General features: G+C 37.2%; 1 protein-coding gene across 3 annotated transcripts; it reads right to left on the reverse strand.

Annotated features, from left to right (window-relative positions):
- Positions 1 to 248: 248 nt before the first annotated feature.
- On the reverse strand, positions 249 to 25,676 carry LOC124146645 (exportin-1-like). 3 transcript variants are annotated; one of them, XM_046517039.2, is made up of 26 exons: positions 25,582 to 25,676; positions 24,231 to 24,419; positions 23,086 to 23,263; positions 22,839 to 22,945; positions 21,182 to 21,297; positions 20,860 to 20,974; positions 19,387 to 19,506; positions 15,711 to 15,765; positions 15,053 to 15,129; positions 12,798 to 12,956; positions 12,417 to 12,614; positions 10,564 to 10,702; positions 10,345 to 10,448; positions 9,704 to 9,781; positions 9,113 to 9,269; positions 8,575 to 8,738; positions 7,996 to 8,130; positions 7,364 to 7,468; positions 7,067 to 7,252; positions 5,983 to 6,105; positions 4,497 to 4,568; positions 4,264 to 4,339; positions 3,573 to 3,827; positions 3,032 to 3,194; positions 2,549 to 2,645; positions 249 to 2,256 (listed from the first exon to the last, which is right to left on the reverse strand). In XM_046517039.2, exons 2-26 carry the CDS (start codon positions 24,345 to 24,347, stop codon positions 2,110 to 2,112), a joined length of 3,243 nt encoding a protein of 1,080 aa, XP_046372995.1. In that variant the 5' UTR covers positions 24,348 to 24,419; positions 25,582 to 25,676; the 3' UTR covers positions 249 to 2,109. The 3 variants fall into 3 exon arrangements, with proteins under 3 accessions (XP_046372995.1, XP_046372996.1, XP_046372994.1); XM_046517040.2 differs by lacking the exon at positions 25,582 to 25,676 and adding an exon at positions 24,976 to 25,217 and having other exon boundaries at positions 23,086 to 23,257; XM_046517038.2 differs by lacking the exon at positions 25,582 to 25,676 and adding an exon at positions 24,976 to 25,213.
- Between the last annotated feature and the right edge of the window lie 42 nt (positions 25,677 to 25,718).

The following is a 25,718-nucleotide window of genomic DNA, read 5'->3' on the forward strand; positions in this document are numbered from 1 at the left end:
ACGTTTTATTTTTGTAGCGTATCTGTAATGTTCGTTGCGTATTTGATACGCTTGGATTTTATTTAACTGCATATTTCTGCATATCTGATGCGTATTTTACGCAGATACGCAGCTTATCTGGAGCTCTGATTAAGGATCCTTTCAATAGGATACATTTTTCCAGCACTGTGATCCAACACCATTTCATTACACCCGAAGTTCAACTTCTGTATGCATTGAACTGATTAAGCACAACAAACACAATGAAGTATTTTGTTACCAAGATCAAATAAATTTTATTCAGTCAACTTCTACAGGAGTCTACTCCTCTGTCAGAAGAAAACTCATAAAGCTGTTTGATACCCTCTGCTGCACAGTTTCAGATAATATAGCAATATCCAGTATTAAATGATAATTGAATTAATAAAAGTTCACTTCATTGAAGCATTTATAGAAGCACTCCTAACTGATCAAAGATGATTACATGGATTGTTTTCTTTTAATCAAGAAAGTATTGACAATATGGACCCAGTACCTCACTTGCTGTGGTAAGCTAACCAAAAAGCATTTAACGGTAAGTCACAATTGATGACATGTTTTTCTGGCACTCATAATTTTCACACTGTTCTGAATGACACATGAATATTTCATTTGAGCTTCAAATATACTGGGTCCATAGTGAATCCTTCCAGATGGAGGTAGTACATGCTTCTTGCCTAAAAGCAATTTTGAAGAAATTTCCATTCAGTGACATTAAGAAATAAAACCACTCTCCAAGGGTCGACAAATCCATTAAAGCGAATAATTTCTTTTCTCAACTTAATCTGAGACTTTTACTACTAAAGATATATTTGTAATTTTATGTTTTCAGACAATCTGTACTGTTTCCCTTGTTTTAGGCATGTTGGGATTGTCAAAAGTTTGTGATATATATAAATGTTGCATTACCACTGCACATTTGGCAAAACATACAACAATTAACACCATTAGAAGGCTGATTGTATTAGCCAAACATGCAGTCAAAACAGTTCAGCTAGAAAACCAAGATGTCGTCATCACATGATAATTTACTGTGGCAACATCACTATGACCCTAAATGATCATCAAACATCTTTGTTGTGTAAACTCTCATTAGTCATACCCAATTCATATATTAGTCCTTACCATTGGTATTGGTTTCATAATGATGTTGCTGATGTCATGATATTTTCTTTCAACCTTTTAAGCAGATACATTACTACTTAATCTCAACGTGTCCCTTGTTTCACATTGGGAACACAGCTGGTTCAGAGTACAACCAAATTCAACACCGAATGCAGAACTTGTTACTGTCATCATGGTCTTTTGCTTGGCACCAAATATATATACAGAAACAAACAATGCGGTCTCATGTTTATACAATGGCAGAGAGGACAACAGCACAACACGTTCTTATTTCAATGTTCCTCTTCACTACAGTCAGGGTCAACCATGACACTACTTTTAATAGCAACATGTGGTCCTGACCCTTCTTCAGTCTCATGTGGTGTGTGCTTACGGCACCGCAACAGGCTAGATTTGTGTGATGTAGGAGCCCTGATTGTACCTGCCCCATATCATATTCCAAGTTCTCCGTTGCTCGCATTCAGCACCAGTACAAACAACTTGTGTAAAAGTAGTAACAATAAAAATATGTATCTGTGGTGCAATACAATGAAGGAAGGATGCAGATGATCAGATCTGGCACACCATTGTTCAATGTGTACATACAGGAATATCTATCACAAGTGCCCAGCACAACCTCCCTCTCGCACAACTGGGCCACTCCAACATATCACATTCACTCTCCTTGTCAAACACCAGGCAGCATTCCTCAAACTTCTCCAATCACCAGGCATCATCGGTTTCCGTGAATTTTACATAAACAACAGCTGCCTTCAGTCTTAGACACACTAACTGTTCAATTTCCTGTCTTGTAGTGGATGTCCTCAGTCACACACAGCAGTCATGAATGAAATGGTGATCTATTCAAAGGCATGCGTTGCTCCATGCATCTGATCCAGTTTGTCTTCAGGAACCAATCATGGCTTGTGTGGCCGGACTGTATGTGAGCTCCTGCTCATATTTCTATTTTTGCAGATAAACTCTGTTTCAGTCTTGCATCTCTTCAGGAATCTCGTGTGGTCCAAGGATACCTGGCACAGATCTCTGGATCTTGCGCTTTTCATCAAGTGCTTGCCTAATGGCATTTTCCCTTTCTTCCAAGAACAAATCATTCATGTCTTCGCCAGCAAACTCCTGTAAAGGAAAACAATGTAAATGTATAATGCAGCTCTGTTATCTGTAAATTGTCACCAATTTGATCTAGAATAGCAACTAAGAGTCAGGTCTACAGTGTCTAATTAAGGGTGTCCTTGAGGTTTGCTGCTATTGTGTCACAACTATAGCACGTTAAGGTATTGGAGTTACAATTGTCCCAGCGCTAAGATAACTTTGTGCAACTAGACCCCGGACATAATTATTTAAATTGAGCTAAAATGACAGAAATCAACACAAAAAGTTAACCATGAAATAAATGACTAGTTCTTACCCTGATCTGTACGAGGAAGTCCCTTAGATGTTCTTTGAATGCTGAAAAATCTTGATCAAAACTAAACAGACCCTCAATGAAGAGTTTGATTTGAGCTCTGAAATAAAACACACACACATAATTACTATGACTGAAACATTCAAATCACATCAGATCACCACTGTCTTTCATACAACAAACTAACACGGTTAAAAGAGTGAATGTTTCTTAACTCTGTAGTCGAACTATTTCAGCAATATCATGGTGGCCAGTACATAATTGAGTCAGGACCTCACAAACCAATTAATGAAAGTATCCACACAATTGAGGAACAATGGTTCAATCAATTCACTGAACAGGACAACCAAATCCTCTAATTCTCTTAAACACACATGGGATAATGGGAGCCTCTCCCCTCTCCCCCCAACAGGAATAGAACAACTATGACAATGTGTACACTATGACAGTTGTGGAACATACACATGCAATTCATCATGTACTTACTCGTTGAGATGTGGGAAAGCAGCCTTGAGGAGGTTGAGGAGAAACTGTTGGACGTATTGAATATTCTGTGCGGCAGGCATATTAGGGCTGAGGGGAAGAGTGATTTTACTGCTCTCCAGTGTGCTGAACATGTAGGCAAGTATCGTTGCTTGCATGGTTAGCCCTGAAAGAAACAAATGTGTTTGTATTATTTGAAGCAGCAGACATTGAACTTAGTAATGAATAGTTGAAAATTGTTCTCAAAAGCTATGTTACCAAGAGGAGACTCTAGGATTTTGAAAAAGGAGGTTTGCACACTACGGAAGTCATTAAGTGGACAAAAAAAACGATACAGGTCTGAAAAGTAGGGCATGTAAACCCTGCCACTCCCCACCTGAATCTGCCAGTTGCAACTATTAAATCTAAGACATGTAAAGTTCTAGTAAACTGTCCACAACTAGGACAATGCTTTCCAATGTCAAACTTTGTTCCATAAATAGGTGTATATACCATTTTGATGTACGTAGAAATGCAATGGAAAGCCCTTATATTGAAGAATTACCTGCTGTATGAGAACTGTCTGTCACAACAGAAAACAGGTGCTGTAGGATGTCTGTGAAGTAGGTCTGGTAGAAGCTCTGAGCAGCACTCTTGCCCTGAGGATTCTGTGTATTGTTGTCTTCCTGGGCAATGTTTTGCAGCAGTACATACAGAATGTCTAGTCCAGTGTCAGCCACATTCCGCATTGTATGTTTAAATGCCCAGATAATTGAGTCCAACACAAGCTTAAACTGTACTGGTGGAATAGCAAGGAGAGCTGAGGAGAAAAAGAAAGTTCAATATCATAGTGCTGCTTTACGTGTTCAGATGAAATGCTTAACATTAGGACTGGGATGAGTCCACGTGTACTACCTGGGTACCTGACCCACTATTACCCAACCTTACCTGGAATAATTGGGAATTGTTTTACGAGAGCCCTGGTAAAAACTATTTAAATACAAGTACAACATGATCTGATCATGCATACACTAAAGTTGACTGAAGCTTGATCTTTACTCAAACATAAAAGTCGGAAAGGAATGTGTGCAGTCAGAAAGGAATGCAAACATTTGTGATTTGTAGTATAACCCGAGTACACCGTCACAGCCCTACTTAACATTATGATCTACTCAGATTTTATCACCAAACCTGTCAGTTTTTAGAATTCAAAATTAGCAATGCATATCTAATCAATATCTGTTTCTTTGGCATACCTTGGAAACAGTGAGAATTCACAGCTTGCAGCAAGAGGAAGAAATTTGTTCTGTGCTCGGGGTATTCTTCAAAATCCTGCAAAGAAATGAATGAAAGGATGAAAGAACATCAAAGATTTGAAAAGGCAATACAATGGAACAAGAATGGCATACGGTCAAGGGCCAAGAATAAAAAAAAATTCACTCAAATGTAGCCATTTAAATTTTGACTGATATTAAAAACTTTCACTCACCTTATTAATCATGGTAAGTGTACATTCAAAAACTGCATCAAAGATCTGTGGTATGTCCTTGGCTATGTGGTTCTGTAAAAGAAATGTCATTCAACATAAACCATTGTATCATAGCATTACCACATGTTGGCATTAGTTTGGGGTTGTTTATAAGAAGACTCATAACAGGAAGAATCAAGTGGCTGGAATAGTCTACAGCATCACAGAGATCACTCTGGGCTATGCCTTTGATCCATACGTGCAATGAAACATGTGCATTCAAATTATCAATACAGCTTCCTCTGGTATGCCAGAATCACAGAAGGCGCATTAAAGGTAATGATCAAGGCCTTCAAACTCTCACAAATCATACTTCGTTTGCTTATCATAATTGGCGAAATATCCCAGATTGTTTTCATAGAAGTAGCTTCAGTTATCCGTTCTCCAATTTAGAAGAGTCTAAACGCATTCCGAAAGCTTTGCTAGTGATCATTTTGTCTGTGTCATAAGAATATAGCTATGAAAAGTTTCAACTTGTCTACTCCGAATGAGTACTTCTGACAAGGTAAGAAAGTTCCTAAAGAACGGAAAATCATGTTCTTTTTCAAAATCAAATGAAGACAAGTATTTGTCACAGAGTGACGAAATATCCCCCGCCTGTACACCATAGTACCAAATATGAAGACAATCCAGCGATTAGTTCTTGAGATATTGTGGCAACACCGTTTTCCAACTCCAAAAACAGATTTGCCTGCTGTGACCTTGAAAATGGGGTCAAGGTCACCAAATCTGACAGGTGTATGCGGTGTCTGTATATACACTATAGTTCACAATATGAAGACAATCCAGCGATTAGTTCTTGAGATATCGCGGCAACACCGTTTTCTAACTCCAAAAGCAGATTTGCCTGCTGTGACCTTGACAATGGGGTCAAGGTCACCAAAACCGACTGGTGTCTGCGGTGTCTGTATATACACCATAGTTCCAAATATGAAGACAATCCAGTGTTTAGTTCTTGAGATATCGCGGCAACACCGTTTTCCAACTCTAAAAGCAGATTTGTCTGCTGTGACCTTAAAAATGGGATCAAGGTCACCAAAACCGACTGGTGTCTGCGGAGTCTGTATATACACCATAGTTCCAAATATGAAGACAATCCAGTGTTTAGTTCTTGAGATATCGCGGCAACAAACAGGTGGGACGTACGGACGGACGTACGGACGGTCGTGAATACTATATCCCCCGCTTCGCGCTTTCGCGCGGCGGGGGATGATAATGAAAAACAATGAAAATAGTATAACCCTGAATCTAGTCATACTGGAAACTAGGGAATGACTAAGAATGGACAATTAGTTTAGATATGATGTTGCTACTTACACAACGTCTTGCCAAATTTGAGTGATTGCTGTATTATCTCATCAGGGAATGTAACTGTACCCCATGCAGAACTGAATCAAGGCTACACAAAGATCAACACATGGCTTCAATGTGGAATCAAGTGTCATACCTCTAATCTATTGACAATGGTTGCCATGGTACTGAGGACCTCTGGTTCACGAGCTGCAGGAACATTCCTCTGGTAGTCGAGTAAAACAGCATCAAGCAATGGTGGGATAAAGTTTTCTGCCACCTGTTAAACAAATAGATATACTATATGAATAACGGTAAAATCATAAAATACTAAGTCTAAAATGTGACTGATGTGACATATAGCTCATGTTCAATCATAAACACAAAAAGCCAAGTATGTTTTCTTGCATAACACATACTGAAAACACAAAGTCTTACTCATGAACAAAATACTACAGAAGCAAAGGTTCTAAATTGTATTGGAATTATTCAAGATAACATTGCTAAGTGTGTGAACAAGTCAGCATTAGTTAATATTTGGTCCCTCAAGTCAGTAGTCAGTATGTTTTTTTTGCTTTGTCAGTAAAATCATTGTGAACAGGCTTTGCATATAACATTTAGTTGCAAAACGAAATCTAAAATGAGAAATGGTCTATGTGAATGCAGATCTTCAGTCTGTTAGGAAAACATGGAAACAGCTGGTTTTGCTTTGCGTTTCATTACTTTAATTGCAACTACTAAACACTGATCAATTTCTTTTGATGTTTCATTAGATCTAATTTATATGCAACTTTTACGTGATTTTAGCTTGATTATGCTAAACAGAAAAGTTGAGCAGATTCTTATGAATCTTTTACACTAAACATTTGACTTATCTTTAGTTTATAATATTTTTTTTAATAAAAAAGCTGTTTTACGATAAACAGTATCAGGAATCTCCTTGAATTATTCATGAAGTATTTTGGCATAGGCTCTTGTGGTTGCAGAAAGAATGTCTAAAATGGACAGACTAAGGAAACGCAAAGAAATAAGCTCACACGGGTCATGTGATCAGATTCAGGAGCTAAGTAACAGCTGACACGGAGGTCATCTATTGATCCCTAAAATGTCTCAAAAGCCAATGCCTGTGAACCATGCATTTAAGAGAAGTTGAACAGGGTCAACCTATGACCGATTAATGGATGAATAACTAATTTCAATACGCATGCAACCAATGTCATCCTTTTGAAGTTTATGCTTACCATCTGTGGATCATTGGAGCGACTGACCCAGCCTGATATCAATTTGAGTGTTTCTTTCTTCACAGTCCTCATACTGCGAATAAGTGGCTGCTTTGTAACACTCTCTCCATTTGTGGCTATAGCACTACTGATGTTCTCGCTCATCACTTTGTACACGTTCAGCATATCCAAGTAGATACGACCCAACTAGAACAAAAACCACAGAAATAAGTACTGCATCCAAAAACAAGCAATCACCATTGATATCAAACATTACTTTCAAGAGCAACTTATGAAGGGATATGAAATGAAACCAACCTGAACAACATACGGATGCCCCAATGCCTTGCATGCTCTAACATTCGTTTTGAGGATGTTTCCCAACTGCTTCACTGCATCAGGATCCTTGAGAACTTCAACATTCTGAAAGAATGATCATCATACTATAAGCAATCCCATCTTTTCTGTAGACAAATACAATGAGTTTATTTCAAATCCAAAGAAAAGTACACTATTTGGCAAAGAACTGCTAACGGCTAAGTACAAGTAAGCTCAATTTTACAGAGAATGTGAAGGTATTTGGCAAGTACTTGTTCACCTTTACCACAGATCAAAAAGAATCTTGTGAATTAAAAAAATGCTTTATATGTGACACTCCTGTTATCTGTCCAATGTGACCTTTTTTATAGTTGTGTTTTTATAGACTTCATCTACTCCTTTCAGTCATTTCTGAGATAAAAATATAATGAACAGAGCTTCGGGCCGTCAATGCAGCATGGTACAAGCTCATACTTGGTCCTGGTAAGCTAAATGGTGTGGCCCAAATAACTTACCTTTCAGTCATTTCTGAGATAAAAATATAATGAACAGAGCTTCGGGCCGACAATGCAGCATGGTACAAGCTCATACTTGGTCCTGGTTAGCTAAATGGTGTGGCCCAAATAACTTACTTGAGTGGCCTGATTGATGATTCCATCCCACACTTGGTTGGGTAGGAGACTGTAGCGTTCAATCAGGTGCTCCTGAGAAACCTGGTCCGTCTGTGCACTGATCATTAGACCAACTGCCTCATAGAATGTATGTACCTGTGAACAGATGAACACAGTCAGAATTCAACACATTGAATCACTGCCTGTAACTTAACAAACTGCAAACATAAGTCACACATTCAGGTGTCTTAAACTCTCGTTCGTACTTTAATTTTGAAACAGTGCTGAACATATACATAAATAAGTTTACCTATTTGCTAAAATACACAACACATAAAATACCAGTGTAGTTGCTCCTGCTATTTGTCGGTCAACCATAACTACAAAACAATTTCATTGACATCCAGCATCAAGAACTAATTGTTTCAGTCCACTAGTCCTTATAATGATAACATATATCAAAAACTCTAAAATCGGCAAATTTCTACCAGTCCTTATGATACCTTAACTATGGGGCAGTTTGTCAAGGACTACGGGACTAGTGCCAGTTTCTAACACTGACATCTGAGTACTGTGTGATAATATGTCAGGACAACTCACCTGTTGAGGCTGTAGATCACAGATGATGGTGTTGATTCCATTTAGTATTTCCTCAATGAAAGGCATTACCTCCCCAACTTGGACTTGAACAAAGTGACGCCGGCATTTCTGGGCTATTTTGATAAACGTATCACAGGCCATATCTTGTACACCATCATGAGTTTCTGTAATAAAATCACAAAAAAGCAAAAAATAAATAAATGTAAGTTCTATATTTTAATGCTATATATGAAGCATGGATAAACTAATCATGAAGATGGAAATGTTCCTGCTAGTGAACTCCTTCTTGTCAGGAACATAGATGTACCCTCTTATTTGAAGAACTGCATTAATTCATTCCTACAGATGTTTAAACATTTAGCAGATGTAATATCCTGTTACTGCTGAGTACATGATGACATATTTAAAAGTAATATATTTCTCGATGTAATCAAGTCTGCCGGTTAAGAGTTCCATGGGAAAATGAAAACAAACACTTTGCCTTCTAAACTGTCCATATATTTTACAGAATGATGGAGCCTATACCAAAGAACCTTACCATGCATGAATTCAAACAGCTTGTTGACAACAGTCTTGAGGAACCTCCAATGTGCTCTCAGAAAGCGTGGATACTGCCCGACCACATACATGATGTTGGAGGCAACTATTGCCTTATTATCCTTGCCTCGCTTCTGTTCACACAAACCTAACAAATCCTGAAAAGGAAATTTCAGTGTTCAGTTAAAAAAGTACAAATGATATCTGGCTTTTTCAATGAGGTGTGACACATAATTGATTGCTTACAGTATTTTATTGTAGTGTTCTTACATTAATGTCCAAACAAAATGTACATCGGAAAAGAAGTAAAAGCATAATTTGACACTGTCATCCAACACGAGAACAGCTGTCACCAGTGTCAGTGTCAGTGAATATGGTTTTACGCTGCTTTTAGCAATATTCCAGCAATATCACGGCAGGGGACCCGGGTCTTCGGCGTGACGAGCGAACGCTTTAACCACTAGGCTACCCGACCGCTTTCACCAGTGGCAACTAATGTCTAACAAAGAAGTTTAGCATATAAATGACACACATAAATCAAGAACAAACAATTGCACAATTCAGTTGACCTTCATACAATAAAATCACTTACTTTGATTACAGTGACTAGGAATCTCTTTTCATCATCTTCATGCATGGCCCCACTGATAGATCCGATTGCCCAACATAACTGTAGCAGAGCATTATACAAAGGGTTATCACACTGAACTATGACAGATAAATCAGTTGAAGCATGTTTGAGTTGTTACTTGCATAGTTAATAACGAAGGAGAACTGAATAAATGAAAGAACATATTGGAGTGAGTGAGTGCGATGGATTTAACGCCGCTTTTAACAGTATTCCAGTTACATCATGGCGTGTCAGCAATGTGGGAGGAAAGTCCGAAGTGATGCAGGTCTCAGACGTTTACCACTTCGGTGAAACCCAAGAGCACGGGTATGGTGCTGACAAACCTAGGAACATAATCGGGGCGAACCGGGATTCGAACCCACAATCATGTGTTTCTGGCGTGCCCAAGGGACGCAACTCTGCACAGCGAATCGCGGCGCTTTAGACGACTGGGCCACCCGTGCCCCCAGAACATATTGGAACTACATGCCTGCTGATACTGATTTCATGAACAATTATCTTGAAGTATATATATTTCACAGATTTATTTTTGTTTTACTTATATTACTTTAATACACTTATTAAAACTGAAACAAACAAGTCTCTCTTTCATGTGTTCTCACCGTGTTGAGATTTTTCCATGACCACTCCGTCCCATTAACTTGATTGTGCAGTTTCTCTGTCATGATATTTTCTGTATCTGTGTAGTCCAAATGTGTGAGGTATACTGAAAAAAATCAACCATTTCATTAGTTACAGTTATGAGGAAGTTTGTTACAAAACACTACAAATGAAATGCCTGCACAGGATCCAACCTTCGTGGTACATGAAGATTATCTTACCTAGTGTTTCTCGCATGTTCTTGTACAGGTTGATAGAATCTGTGTCCTTCATGAACTCTCGGACCACCTCTCCCTGCTCATTCTCTACCACTAGGACCTCCTCTGGCTTAGCCATCCGAGATATCATCACCAAACGAACCTGGAAGTAAACAGTTTCAATGAAGTCAGGCCTTTATTGGGGGAATCTTCTGTACTCATTACAGGACAGAAAAAGGTGTGTCCAATCAGGTATTTCCATGAAACAGAGAGTTTTCATTTTTGATGCAAGTGATGGGTATTGGCCTTACTTTCGTATTGTTATTGCTTTAAATGATAATTCATGTACAGTGATCGCTCGCTATTGCGCTCTTCGATAAAGCGCTACTTCGGTTATTACGCGCGGTAACGCATGGCTCCCAAAATTTATGTACACTTTTAATACTGAGAGTTTTACACAGACATGATTGTATTGTTGTTCGTTGTTTATTTGCACATAACGCTTCTCATTGCATAATCAACGGTTTATCGCTGAATGGAGTTCTAATAATCTGTTTGAAAATATCCGCGGCAAGTCCCGGAAATACGATTGTTCAACTAGTTAACTTTTCACACTATACATCCTTTGATCTTAGAAGCGCATGCATGCAATAAAAGAGAACCACAAGTGAAGTTTATATTCTTAATTAGTGGGCAATCCAATTTAAGGCTAAACTGTCACACAAATGTAGTTGCTGTCACAACACGGCGGTCATTCATTTCGTAATCGCGCTTTCGTAACATCGCCTGTTTTTTCCCCGTAGTTATAACAAGCGATTTCATTGGATTAAAATTTGTTTCTAATGACGCTTTCTTGCCGAAATCTGCTACAAGTTTCGTGATTGGTCAATTTTGAGCACGTGACCTCAGGCAGCCAATCAAGCTTTGATACAAAGCTCGTGTTTGATAAATTTCAGAAGTTAGCGAAAGATTTTTGGTTAAATCGTGTTATTCTGAACGTTTTAAGCAGGAAATCACGATATATATTAAAAATATGGAACTTCGCGAATGTATCGTGCTAGGTTACGAGCTGTGACAAAGATTTTTCATGCATATATTTTTGCATTAAACGTTGTGTCCGAGCCGAGAATTCAAGGCGACGAAAGCCGAGATGTCATTTGACTTACATTACACGCGATCGCACAAAACGATGGAAATAATAACTTAGATGTAAGTTTGATTACTTTTAGATATATTTTTGTTGATTTTATTTATCACTTTGTATAATATATTTAAAGATTTGCTTAAAATAGTCTTTATTTTGCTCTTTGACATGTTCGATGCGGACCCGTTGTCGAAATGTGTGTCCGAGAATTTTATTTTCAATAACATCGCGGGAAATAGTGAATAATTTTTTAATTTATTGATAAAAAATGATAAATTAGAATGGAATACGTATTTCAGACATTGTGAAATATGACAGATTTAATAAATGAATGATATTACAGGTAGATCTAGGTCCATAAAAATATATACTATTTTGACGTGACGTGAGATAAACACATAGGCCTATTGATGATTTGAGATTTGCCGAGCGCGCTCCCCCGCCTCGGCTTCGGTTAAATGGCTCATCGTCTATAACGCCCACCAATTATTTGGACCCCATTGGTAGCGCAATAGCGAGCGATCACTGTATTGCCTTTCGTACCACAATATATTGCATGCATTCATTTATCTGTAATTAGTCATGAACCGGAACAAAAATGACCCACCATTGGGGAAAGCTACCTCCGTAGAACACAGTTTATAGAATATATAGCACAAGGCCTCTCGAAGATCTGACCAATAGTGTTGTTAGAAAAATCCAAATTTGTTCCTTCATAGGATATTGTACAAACCTCTGACAACACTGGATTGTACAGCTGCCTTCTTACAGGCATCTCGGTGTGAGTTTTGCCAATGATTAATGGTGACGTGCTGGCAGAGAACGGAGACTCTCTGTACAACTCTGCTGCCAGGGAGTTCCAGTACTCCAGACAAATCTTGAAGATTTCCACTTCCTCAACTTCAGATATCCGTATCAAATAATGAAGGGACTGTAAACAAACAGGTCAAACAGTGCAAATTGAGTTCTTTACCAAATACTGTAGTGCTTCTGGTTTTCAGTTTAACATTACTACTATTGACTAGAAATTCTAACTGTAATTCTGGTATTGAGACTGACAGAGATAGTATCCAGATAGCATTTGATATATGTGAAGAGAGAGCATTTCACCTACCTCCATGAGAAGCTGGTGCAGTTCTGGTTTCTTCTCCACTAACTGAGCATGCTCTTTAAGATATGTACACAGGAACAGACTCAGATTCTGGATGAAGTTTTGCTCATCATCAGTGCCTCGTTGGTAGGCATCTCTGATGTTGGTTTCAACAGGAAGCATCTAGAAGAGAGGGAGTGAATGAGTATGACTTTACATCGCTTTTAGCAATATTCCAGAAAATATCATGGCAGGGGACACCAGAAATGGGCTTCACACATTGTACCCATGTGGGGAATCGAACCAGTCCTTTAAGCGTGACGAGTGAACACTTTAACCTCTAGGCTAGCCCACTGCCCCGCATCTAGAAAAAGACAACTAGCTATGATAAAAAGGTCCTTCTGACAGACTGCTAAAAGGTGAATCAAACATTTGGTTCTAAGGTAATGTCTGATGAAGAGGCCACCTGACTCCCTAATGATAACATGCGTGCATGCACACATAAATATACACATACCTACATTTCTTTTCAATATTAAATGGAACAAAACATCTGAGAGCACTTATTTTAACAAACTGATGTTAAGGTATGATACTGATGTGTCAAGTTGATACATACATTGATACTAGCCATGCAAACCTTTGCAAGGGATAATATATGGAAAGTTCTACTAATTCATTGACTAATTTATTTTTTTAAGTCATACATTATTTTTGGCGAAAGAAAAATATTTTATGTTGTTCAAACAGCATCATACCCATGTATTCAAAATAAAATTTACATTTACAAAAAGTAAACATTAAAAATTGTTAAAAGTTAAAGAACACTACAGAGTCCTGGGGACACATTTAAAAAATATGCCTGTTACATAATCACAATGGCTGTTAACTCTTTCAACACCAGTAAACCAGAAGTGTTTACTGCTGGGACACCGAGTTCCCAGAGACTCGTGTGTGATAGATTTATCAAAGAAAATATCTGCGTATGAAATATCTTTGCTACTACATGTTAAACACCATTTGGAAGGTCTGATCCTATGATTCATAAATATGAAAGTTATGTTAATCACATTAAAGAATTATAAATAGTATCTGTCAACACCCATTTCCCGATGACAGAAGCTGTCCGCTCAGTAACATGAAGAAACACCCATTTTCGAGTTTTCGTATGAATAACACGTTTGTCGAGGACTGGCATAGGATACGTTGCTAAAAAGCTTATTCCTTTATCTACAAGCTTGTAACATCGCCTGGAGTTTTTTTGTAGTTACAACATGCGATTTTACTGGACAAAAATTGGTTTCTAATGACTCTTCCTTGCCGAAATCTGCAACAAGGTTTGTGATTGGTCAAATTTGAGCATGTGACCTAAGGCAGCCAATCAAATTACATCTGTGGTACTGCCTCATGTATATTATAAATTTCAGAAGTTGACGAAAGATTTTTGTTAAATCGAGTTATTCTGAATGTTTTAAGCCGGAAATCACGAGATATATATATATAAAAAAAGGAACTATGTGAATGTATCGTGCTAAGTTACGAGATGTGACAAAGATTTTTCATGCATTTTGCATTCAACATCGTGTCCGAGCCGAGAATTGAAGGCGCCGAAAGCCAAGATGTCATTTGACTTACATTAAATGCTATCACGCAAAAAGATGGAATTAATAACTTAGATGTAAGTTTGACACTTTTTAGATATATATTTGTTGGTTTTATTTTTTACTTTGTATAATATATGTAAAGATTGACTTGAACCGTCTTTTGCTCTTGGACATGCTCGATGTGGACCTATTGTCAAAGTGTGTGTCCTAGAATTTGATCTTCAATAACATTGCGGGAAATAGTGAATAATTTTTTAATATATCGATAAATAAGAAATGATAAATTGTATTTCAGACATTATCAAATGTGATAGATTTAATAAATGAATGATATGACAGGAAGGTTCATAAAAATATATACTATTTTGACATGACTACAGCTTGGCCAGTAAACCGGCCTACGGTGTCTGGGGACACGATGCTTCCTGGGTAATTGAGTCAGGACCATCCAGTCAGCAACAATCAATGCCATCAGCGTACGATAACACACAATCAACAAAGTCACCCAACCAGAATATCCAATTCATTTAGTCGATCTTATGATCATCACATGTTACTGGTGACAAATTATAATCTGGAATTCTCGCAGGGCTGTAAGGAATTTTGACCTAATCTTTGAAAAGTGTATGCTGTAACTGTAAAAAGTGTAACTTTAAAAAAAAATTCCTTGCATACCTGTTTCAGTTGATTCATAGCAAGTGTGAAGAGCTGTTGAAACTGCTCATCGTAGATCTGAGCAACCTGCACCCCAGCTGCAAAGGGAAAAAATAATTAATCTCAAGCACAATCCACATTAGTATACATTTTTATTTCCTAAATAATTTTGTAACGCATGATAACCATTTTTCTTCTAACTAACGACCTGTGAAGATCTTGGTTAAAATAGGTCTTCAGAAACCCATGCTTGCAATAAAGGCGACTATGCTTGTCGTAAGAGGCGACTAATGTGATCAGGTGATTAGGCTCACCGACTTGGTTAATGCATGTCATCATGTCGCAACTGCGCAGATCAATCCTCATGTTGTCAATCACTGGATTGTCTGGTCCAGACTTGATTATTTACAGACTGCTGTCACATAGTTGAAATACTGCTGAGTGTGGCATTAAATAACAAACAAACAAATCTAACTTAAAATACATCGACATCATAGAAGTTACTTGTCTGCAGCTCATTCTGGACAAATAGCTTATGTAAAATATCTACATTTTAGGACAAAACAAGTAGACCCCGTAGACTTCTGTCACAGACAAATGGACTAGTGACCATGTCTATCCCTGCATAATAAACATTGAATTTCAACTCCAGGGAAAACCTCTCACAACCAGTACATACCTATTTCTGTTAAGCACTTCATAGTTACATTCCGGAACATAGGCACGTTTAAGAACTGAAATTGGAAGGTAATCATGTCTTTCAATCCAATGACATTTTCTTAACATGTCAAGATTGAAGCCAATCCAAATGTCAAGACAACTTAAGATATGTGACCAACTATGAGACGAGGGACCTTATGCGTGAAAAATCACAGTTTGATTTTTTTAATTTTTAAACTAGAGTATCTTAGGACAAATTCATAAGCTTCAGTTCATATTGATTACAGAGATATATTGCATCAAACATTTGGAATTGTTTTCTGCAAAGTCCTATTTTCAGACTTACCGTATTCGACATAATAAGCGCCCCGCTCATATAAGCGCCCACGGCGATATTTGCTAATATATTGGCTAGTGAACAATCTCAATTAGCACCCCTACCGATCAATGTACACAAGACTGATTTATTTGTGTATAATACGCACGCGTGTGTTATATGCACCCTTAATTATGGGGCAATTAAATCCTGGAAAAATATATATGTCGTATATTAACATTTCAGGTTGTCAGCATAAACCACGAAATTTACGAAGTTTCAATGCTGTTTTTTATAACGAACTGACGGTTTTAACATACTGGTGTTTTTTTTTTCCTGGGCATTTGCTGTGTATATTCTGTATACATGTTTATAATCAACTACGGTTATAACCAAACTAAAATTAGTGGTCCCTTTGAGTTCCTTATAACCGTAGTTACAAACTAATGAGAGAGAAATGAGATATTTTTTTCCAATCTGCACACATGGTGACTTTTTCACAGAAGTAAGTTGAGGTCAAACATCTTTCTTTATGACACCACAGCACAGTTGTATCCTAGCACCCATAAGGTCCCTTTTCTCCTCGTCGGTCACATATACACAAATCTACAATGGTAGCAATTCAAAGAGTGATTACTAATTTTCCTGAACTCGTAGTAACTCTATTACATAAAAACTCTATTATAAAGTTCATCAATGTTTACAAATTATAGAACTGTTAATGGAGTATTTACAATTATATTTTTTCACTGGTTGACAACTTATCAGATTTTCAAAGGAAACTACCGGCAAATGCCAACATCTGACGGTCATTCTGCTAGGCCATTCCAAAACTCGACCTCGGTGAAAGTCACTGAAGTAAACACAGAAATGCTAAGCTAGTGTCATGCACCCCCGTACAAGAAAATGTAATTTTGTTATGAGTCATATTTTTGTTTACTTTGCAGTTTATTTCAATACAACCGTATAATTAGATAGTTACTAAGGGTACAATGGAAATGCAGTGATGATTTACATAAAAAGAAAATATAACATGTATCCTAAATGTATAAAACGTGTACCCATTAATTTCAGACAGAGCTATTGAGTTTTCACTCTACGGTTCCTATTTTAATTGGGTGATAACATTTTTCATTGGATAACCAATATTATTTCACTCATCCATTCATCACTCTTGAGTTTTTCCCAAAATTAGTGAACATTGTAAGATTAAAAAAATTAAAAACCAAATAATGTTTTAGATGTATATAACTGTTCTAAATATATAGGCTTGACTCAGAAAGTAAATAAGCTTTTAATATAATTGTGTTTTGGAAATTAGCTCCATTGTACGCATGATACAAAAGCTTCACTGGGTATTTATGCATGCTGAATTTATACATTGGAGTTTTTCATTTAATGCATTTAATTTCATTTAAGATGATTAAAAGTAATTGGGTTTTGAATATTTTGGGGGTTTATTTTACGCAAATATGCAGCTTATCTGTGGCTCTCTACTGCCGGACACAGATTTTTTGTTTCACCGTGTTAGCTGGCTCAGCAATCCAATAGATTGAGGCATGTTCATTTAAACTTTATTTTTCAAAAATTACTGTATGAATAAATTTATCATTTAGAAAAATCTTTCTAAAAGAAGTTATTTTGTACAAAACGTGAAGTTTTACTCTCAAATGTCTGTGCCAGGCTTGCTTTCAAATGCCAGTTGATATCACGTTGTAGACGGCACTATATTGAATGTTTTATCCCAAGTAAAAACCAAATGAATGTTTCTCACTAAGCATGCAATAAATCGATCTTAAAAAAACCAAACCAAAAAAACCAAACTGTTTTCTTCCCATATAAAAAGAAACTACTATACTTATTTTGTACAGTAGTAAGTGGATACACCAGGATTGATAGGTTTAAAGTTAAGGTTGGATACTGTAAAAATATTCCATAAATGTGTACAGTGAGGAGTAAGCCGAAAATGTTCCATGTATGCTTCTTGAATACTTATTTTTTACGTAACCAATTATGTGACAATGGTTCTTTGATTTATTTTCTAAAAACGCCACAGAAGCATCATTCCTACCTCATAATCATCTTTTTCATTATATGAGGTTGCTGTTGCTAAATTGAATGAATGTAAAATTAAAGTTTACTTCCAACCAGTATTTTGAAAAAATGAAAAAAGATATATTTTTATGAAGCCAAATAAGATACTCATGAAGTAGCTCTTAGTGACCATATGGTATGAACAGGTTTCACTTGCTCATCCTCTAACAGTACAAATTCCCAAATTCAAATAAATCTCCCAATGCAGACTATCATTATTATTATTATCATCATCATTATGAATATTATTTATCATTTCAGTTCTGCAAAGGTGAATTATATTTATCCAATAACAGGACCAAACAAGAGTCATCAGATAGTGACAAACCTTGTCTGTGCATGCAGTTTCAAGAAGGAGTACATATTAGTTTTAGAGATATGGTCCGGACAAACACACCACTATGAACAAGGAAACAATGTTGTTTTTGAAAATGAATAGAGAGACTAGATGTTGACTATATCTCCTAAGACATCATATGCCAGGGGGTAAAGAGGAGATAATATACCATGCACCTACAAAGTCCTGCCAAGTCCTGTGATTCTGCCATGTTAACATAATACCTCATGCAATATTAGTTGAAAGCAGGAATATTGATAAATGTAGCAACCCACACACCCAAAAAAGTAAAACTTGTAGGAATTGTGCTTATCTGGTATTGTCTGAAATACCAGCCATACTGTGAATAACATTACAGGCTCAGCATCCACATTCAAATACAAAACACTTCCCACATATTGTCACGTTATTCAGTTTTCGGCATTGTCAAAGTGACATTATTAATACAAGGCAGCCAACATGCATCACATCCATTCAAATAAATCAAATAAAGTAAAACCATACAATACTTCTCATTAATGAATGACTTTTACAAAATGTATCCTTTACCTGTGGTTTAATGATTTAAAGGAATATTGCATGGATAGGGGTAAGTACAAGAACAAAGAGTTACGTCCCTTCATTTAAGCTGAACTGTTCTGGATATTGAGTTGGCTATTTGGACCTCATTGAGAGGATATTCAGAACTTCCAACAAGTGTTTTTCAAAATGAAAATGTTTATTCCCATCCAACTGATTCTAAATTGTGTCTGCTTTATATTGGATATAAACATAGTTCTGAACACATTTACTTTTGACTTCAATAATATAATGCCCAGAGTCAAGGTTTCAGAGAGGATGCTCAAAACTGACGAGACAGACAGATACAAGGCAACAACAATAAATCAGCTGATCCTCGACCAGTGATTAGATAAAAAGGCAAGGTATTATGAAGTTTAAAATACAAACCTTATAAATTAAAGTAGTGATCAGTTTTGTCTCAAATATGTATCCTAATGGAATCCAGTTGAGAAACCGAAGTAACGTCTCTAAGGTGGAACCTACAAGTGGTGCATTTTGGGAGTTGTCCTGCAAAGCAAAATCAGGTTTTATTATAGATGACCATAGTTTAATATTGAAAAACATTAGTAAGTACTGGCACAATACTTCTGAAAGCTTAATGACCAAATGTTTGGAGCAGTTTTGCTTTGGCATTGCTAACCATGTCACTGAAATGTGTTACAGTTGACAAGATCAGTAGACTTACAGCTGTAGAATCAATCTTGAACCTGTACCAGCACACAAAAAGACTATTAAGTCTCAAATTCTTTTGTTGTTGAATGCAGCAGCAAATATTCAAGCTATGTGATGGTGGACTGTAAATAATCGAGTCTGGACCAGACAATCCAGTGGTTGACATCATGAGCATCGATCCACGCAATTGGTATATGATGACATGCATAAACAAGTCAGCGAGCATGACCACCCGATCCTGTCAGTCGCCTCTTTCAACAAGCATAGTTGCTTTTTACGTCAAATTTGATTTGCTGGAGACCTATTCTACCCTAGATCTTCATGGGTCTTCTATTACTTCATTAGTATTCACTGCAAATGGCGGCATGATGTGACCAAATGCAACATTTATTCACTCCCAAGAAATAGAGACAGCTCTCAAGATACCTTTTACATTAGATTCCATGGGGGCCCAGGTAAGAATAGTTCCACTGCACTCTCTATTGCTTGTCATAAGAGGCATTTAAATTGGATAGGGTGGTGCCTAAGATGATTTAGTGTCCTTGTACCCATATGGCATTGAATATATACTGGTTTGTCCCAACTATTAACAGGTTGCCATGTTACAGCTGAAATATTTCTGACTGTGTGGTTAAGAACCAAACAAATCTTTAACCGAGATTTTTTTGTTCAACCTTTTGACATCAAGAGCCACCAGGAGATGACATATCCCCCCGTTCTGGTGCAACTCGGAAATGGAGTTTGGCTACTTTTACCAACTTTGGGTTCACTGCCATTGGATACCTTCAGTTCAATGAATAAAATAATAATGCTGTTCAGCATTTTCAACATCCCAAATCAGCACAAGACACCAATTCACTAGTAGGCTCCGACTACATGACAATGATCAAGTGGATAGTGGCATTATTGATGGATGAAATGAGACACCCATAACTGTTCTTGATACGCTGTTCTAGGTACAAAGAATATAACCGTGTCCCTCAGGATGCAGTTTGTCCATTTTTATCAACATTTGTGCATTGCGTGAAACCTGGTATAAGTATTAACTATACAGAATTAGAAATACTTGCATCATAGCAAGATTAATGGTTGACACGCTCTATAACAAGTGGACATCTTGGAACTCCCCGAAACCACTACAGTTTTTGTTTTCATGTATCAAGATGGTGATAGGAATATTGTACTTACCATTACAAATTGACAGAGCTGGAAGATTTGTGAGAATTCACTACACATGGTATCTTTCAAATGTTTAGCTTTGGCCTGTGTCATTTGCCCACTTGAGAAGTCAAACACTTCCTCACTGAAGCAAAGATAAAGAAACTTGTTAATACAGTCACCTACTTTCAAGCTCTTACTAGTGACAATACTTGACGATTTACATGAACATCTCGAAAAACAATGTGTAAAATAAAAGAATTTTTAGCAAATAAAAGTGCTGATAAAAAAATGTTCATGGTAAAATTATTTCAGACATAATTAGTATTGCAAATAGCTCCTCTTCACTTGCCTTAATAATTTCAATATGGTCATGTTGTTCTGACAAAGAGACTCATTTGTCTTACTTGCACCGACAATATCACTGATAAATGATGGCCAGTTTCGTGGCCATTCATATTTGAGAATCTGAAAAGACAAAAACAATATTTTAAGTATCTTTATCGTTCTTATCATGCATATATTATCTTCAGCGGTAGAAACGAACATTGTTAGTCCACTAGTCCTTATGATGATAACATATAGCAAAACCCTTAAAAATGGAAAATTTCTACGAGTCCTTATGATACCTTAACCATTTGGCAGTTTGGCAAGGACCACAGGACTAGTGCCAATTTCTAACACTGATCTTGATAGGAACACTTTGAGACATGAAAAATGTGTTAAGTATGGCTGGCATTTGTTTAGATGTGTCGTTATTACTGTAACTGAAGACAAAGAAGTGCTCTATCTATTCACAATTTGGGAGCATGCACAGCCCAATGAAGAGAAAGACAGGACATTCTAAATGGCTTTAGATACAGATTAAATAGTACGAGACTGGCATGTGTCAACTGGAGATGTGTAGATACAGGTTGTCTGGTAAATGTACAACAGTTGTCAAATTTGTTAGAAACCTGACTACACACAACCACCCAGCGGTAGACCAGACCACATCAAGATTCCCGAACAGTCTCTGAGCGCATCCAGGGCCTAACAACTGCCGTCCAGGCCATATACACTGAGGAACTAGATAAATGTAAAGAGAGGCGTGAAATCCCGTTTGGAACTCATGGATGCTACAGAACTTTCAGTAAAACTTGGTTAAACTGACATATTGTTCATCTACTGTTGCAGTACAGAAGTCTCATAAGTAAAAGAATATTGCTTGTTGACTACACAATGATGTGTTATATTTGGTCATTGCATATAATATATATATTCTTACAGGGGCTTGTCTACTATGTTTCTGAAGGAGTCAGCTTGTTACACCTCTAAATTCTAGTGCATAAATTTGTTTTGGTAACCCTGTAGATGAGAGTGGACGTCCCCAAGTAGTGTGATGATGGGAAATCTAAATACACAGATATTAGCTTAATCCTCTTCATTTGAATGACAAGTGACCCACCACTAAAAGCATCTGCTAAACCATGCATTTAATGCAAGAAAATATGAATTAAAACCAATCTGATGTAAAAAAAGAAGGTTCTTTTACTCTGATGCACCTCTCCATGAAGATCTGACAAAAACCCTCCATTGCAATCAGTGTCAAGACTTCTAAATTCTTGACACAAGTGAACAAACATAAACAGAAAATTTGGTACCCGCATATTGCAATGTACATAAACAGGCAGTTCCAATTAGAAATTGAATATTGAATTTTATATTATACACCCTGTTGTTTCAGGTCACCATGGCATCTACTCCTGAAACAGTGTGTACTAAGGTATATTTATGTTCTGTGTAGGTTTTCTTTTGTTCAGATTTTTATTTCGGAAAAAGGAAGTAAAAGAATTAAGCCTAATAGATCTAGAAAACTGAATCAAATTTCCAGGGTTTACCTGATATGCCATGTGAGCTCTGTCAGCTCTTCATGCAGAGGTAGTTGTATCCGAGGGAAAAAAATTCATTTTATTGAAATTGGAATTAAACTGCCCTAAGCAGCAAATTATATTCTTGTAAACCATTACCTGGACTAGAATCATGTTAAGTTTTCCAAGGTAAACCTTTTCCCTCTCCAAAGATGAACTCTCTGATGAAGTCTTAATGATAAGTCCAACGATATATTTCTTGATGCCTGAAAAGGGAATGAGAACTTACTAACAAGGAGCGAACAATCTCACCAACATGAACAAAAATACCAAAAACACCATTTAATTACTTTTTACAGTGTGAAAAGAATTCCATGCAGAATCAAGTACAAAACAATTTACAAACCTTCACATTGTGGACGAGGTAGGACCTTCCATCTGGTTTTGATAACATTCTCCAGGATCTGAAGAGCATAGTATTTGGTCTGTTGGTTACTGGAAAACTCCAATATTGTGTCTACCCTTGTCCAGGCATCTGGATGCTCTTTCAGCTCTGTAAGAACCTTCTGTGCCATCTGCTGTTGCTTCAGAAGAAAATAGGGTACAAATGTTGAAGTCAAATACATTCTAAGTTCATAACATGATTTTTTTCTCACCAGAAAATACACGTATCAAAATCAAACTTGGCACTCCATCTCTTCCATTAGTAAGGAAACTGTTCACTGAATTTGAATTGAAAAGAATCCATGCAGTAGTTTTAAAATTATAGGTCACACAAATGTTTAAGGAAGTGAATGAAAAAAGCTGTATTTTTTTATAGAAAATCCAAAAGTTGAAATCAAATTTTGCACTGCATCTCTCCTATAGTTATAAAAAGTGTTCAAGTTTGAAAAGAATCTATATGGTAGTTCTTGAGTTATAAGTCAAACAGAAAAATGTCCTCGGCATGACAGGCTGAATTCCTTGGTATAACTATATACGCCACCCTTTTAAGCAAGAGAAATTCTGTGCTAAGTTGGTGATGTTTGCTGTTTAACGCCACATTCAGCAATATTCCAGCTACATGACGGTGGCCTGTAAATAATCGAGTCTGGACCAGACAATCCAGTGATTGACATCATGAGCATTAATCTATGCAATTGGGATCTGATGACATGCTTCAACCAAGTCAGCGAGCCTCTGACTCGGATCTTCACAGGTGAGATGGTAAAAAGAGAGATGAAGATGGTTATGTCACCACAGAAACGAATGTATGGTTGCGTTGAGTAAAGCATACTTCTCGTATTAGAATATAATACACTGGAAACCATTTGGTGAGTAAATACTCTGGAAACTAAAATGAAATATCAAAACATATGACACACATGTCTGTAAAATTTGTGAGCAGTAGCCTTCAACTACTGACTGCAGATTTTGACAGGTTCACCTGTGAACGGACAAGTGTATGTTTCCACAACCCAGGATCAATGATACCTTTGAAACATTATCTGTCCTTGGCTGAAAGGCTTGGATTCAAAACTACAAAACAATTCAACAGGAAATCATATCTACCTGGGGACCATCCCCTGCATACATGCAGGCAACAACATTGTCAAGCAGCTGTATGTCGAGCTTCTGATTGAAGTCGAGCAACTTGGCTGCCTGTTCAGTCAAGGTGCTCATGACCATCTGGACAGGCTTGGTTACATCGACTCTCACTAAATCTGGGCTACCCACTACGGCGGGAAAAGGTGAATCAACCTGCAAAAAGAGTAACACCTTGTTAGCAAACTTAGCACTTTATGAACATGATAAATCATTCCAATTTGGAATTGTATTCAATGTTGGTAGTCCAACCAACCTCTTATTCATTTGCCTAACATTAGAACAGTAACATGACTGGAAAAATAGATGTAGGGTTTGATGGATACTGCAACGTCATTATAATTTTGCTTGCAATTTGTGCTGATAATCCCTTCCTATGGAATGTGGTTCGTTGATAAAGATGCTGTGTGTGACTTGTGAATAATGAATTGTCTACAAGATGACTGTAATTTTTGCTAATGTTACGGTATACACACTACGAGTAGATTCAGGTCTTCATGTTATTGCTATTTGAGTTAGCAAAACATTTCGGGTTAACTTCTACAGGTACATCATGAAAATACAAGCCTTGCTCAGCTGAAGACTCATTGATATTTTCTAAAGCTATTGATCACTAGTTAGCACAATCTTGATAATAATTGCCATACAGCAGGTATGGATACAGATCTTTCTGTAAAACAATAACTAATGACCACCTAATGGTCCAACATACCCTGTCAAATTGTCATATTGGGCCTAATCTTCTTTGCGTTCCAAACACGTGTGGAAAGGAACAACAATTTCTGACACTGCTCAGTGTCAGCCCACAGTTCGCAGCAATGTCAGGCTACTACCATAACATTCTAGACTTAACACCTCGTAAATTTGTATTTATTGAGATGTGACTTGACAGTGTCTTGATGTTTAACCGACAAAAAACCCACACTATCTAACAATGAACACGAGTCGAAAAGCATTCGTAGAAACAGCTGACTTTTCAACATCACGCACATTAGCGGACAAAGGCTATTACATTTATCAATCGCAAGGTTATTTTTTGCTGTTGCTCTCTAAATAATTTACACATTCATGTTAAGAAGTAACTACATTCTCCATGGTAAGCAATCACCATACAAAAAGGGCGCGTAATGCACCGAGATCACATGACATACAATCGTGGTTGCCTATGACTTTGAATCCCACTTCCGTTGTTTACATGTTTTAAAATGGCGGCCTCCATGCCGGCGTGTAGACAATTTTCACAACGTTACTCTTACCTTTTAGCATGCACATTAACCCCAAACCAAAGTCCTTCACCTACATCATTCGTGGTATATACCTTAATAGTTTGTCGAACCCGTACCAGTCTTCTGTGCTGTGAAAACTCCCAAAGTTGTAAACCGGTTGAAACTGGTAGATGTTCACCATATCCGCTTTTACTCGTGTCTTTCCGTATAGGTTGAGCTATTACATTTC

This window comes from Haliotis rufescens, unplaced genomic scaffold, assembly GCF_023055435.1.
Source record: "Haliotis rufescens isolate VD_foot unplaced genomic scaffold, xgHalRufe1.0.p SCAF_3, whole genome shotgun sequence".
In the NCBI taxonomy this organism is placed as follows: domain Eukaryota; kingdom Metazoa; phylum Mollusca; class Gastropoda; order Lepetellida; family Haliotidae; genus Haliotis; species Haliotis rufescens.

What these genes read in the sequence shown, in the direction of transcription:
- LOC124146645 (XM_046517039.2), bottom strand. Translation starts at nt 24,347, where the DNA reads ATGGTCATGAGCACCTTGACTGAACAGGCAGCCAAGTTGCTCGACTTC. An exon ending in ACAATCCAGTGTTGTCAGAG is followed by an intron (nt 10,703 to 12,416) that starts GTTTGTACAATA and finishes GTTTACTTCCAG; the next exon opens with GTTCGTTTGGTGATGATATC. An exon ending in GCTCCAATGATCCACAGATG is followed by an intron (nt 6,106 to 7,066) that starts GTAAGCATAAAC and finishes TTTGTTTAACAG; the next exon opens with GTGGCAGAAAACTTTATCCC.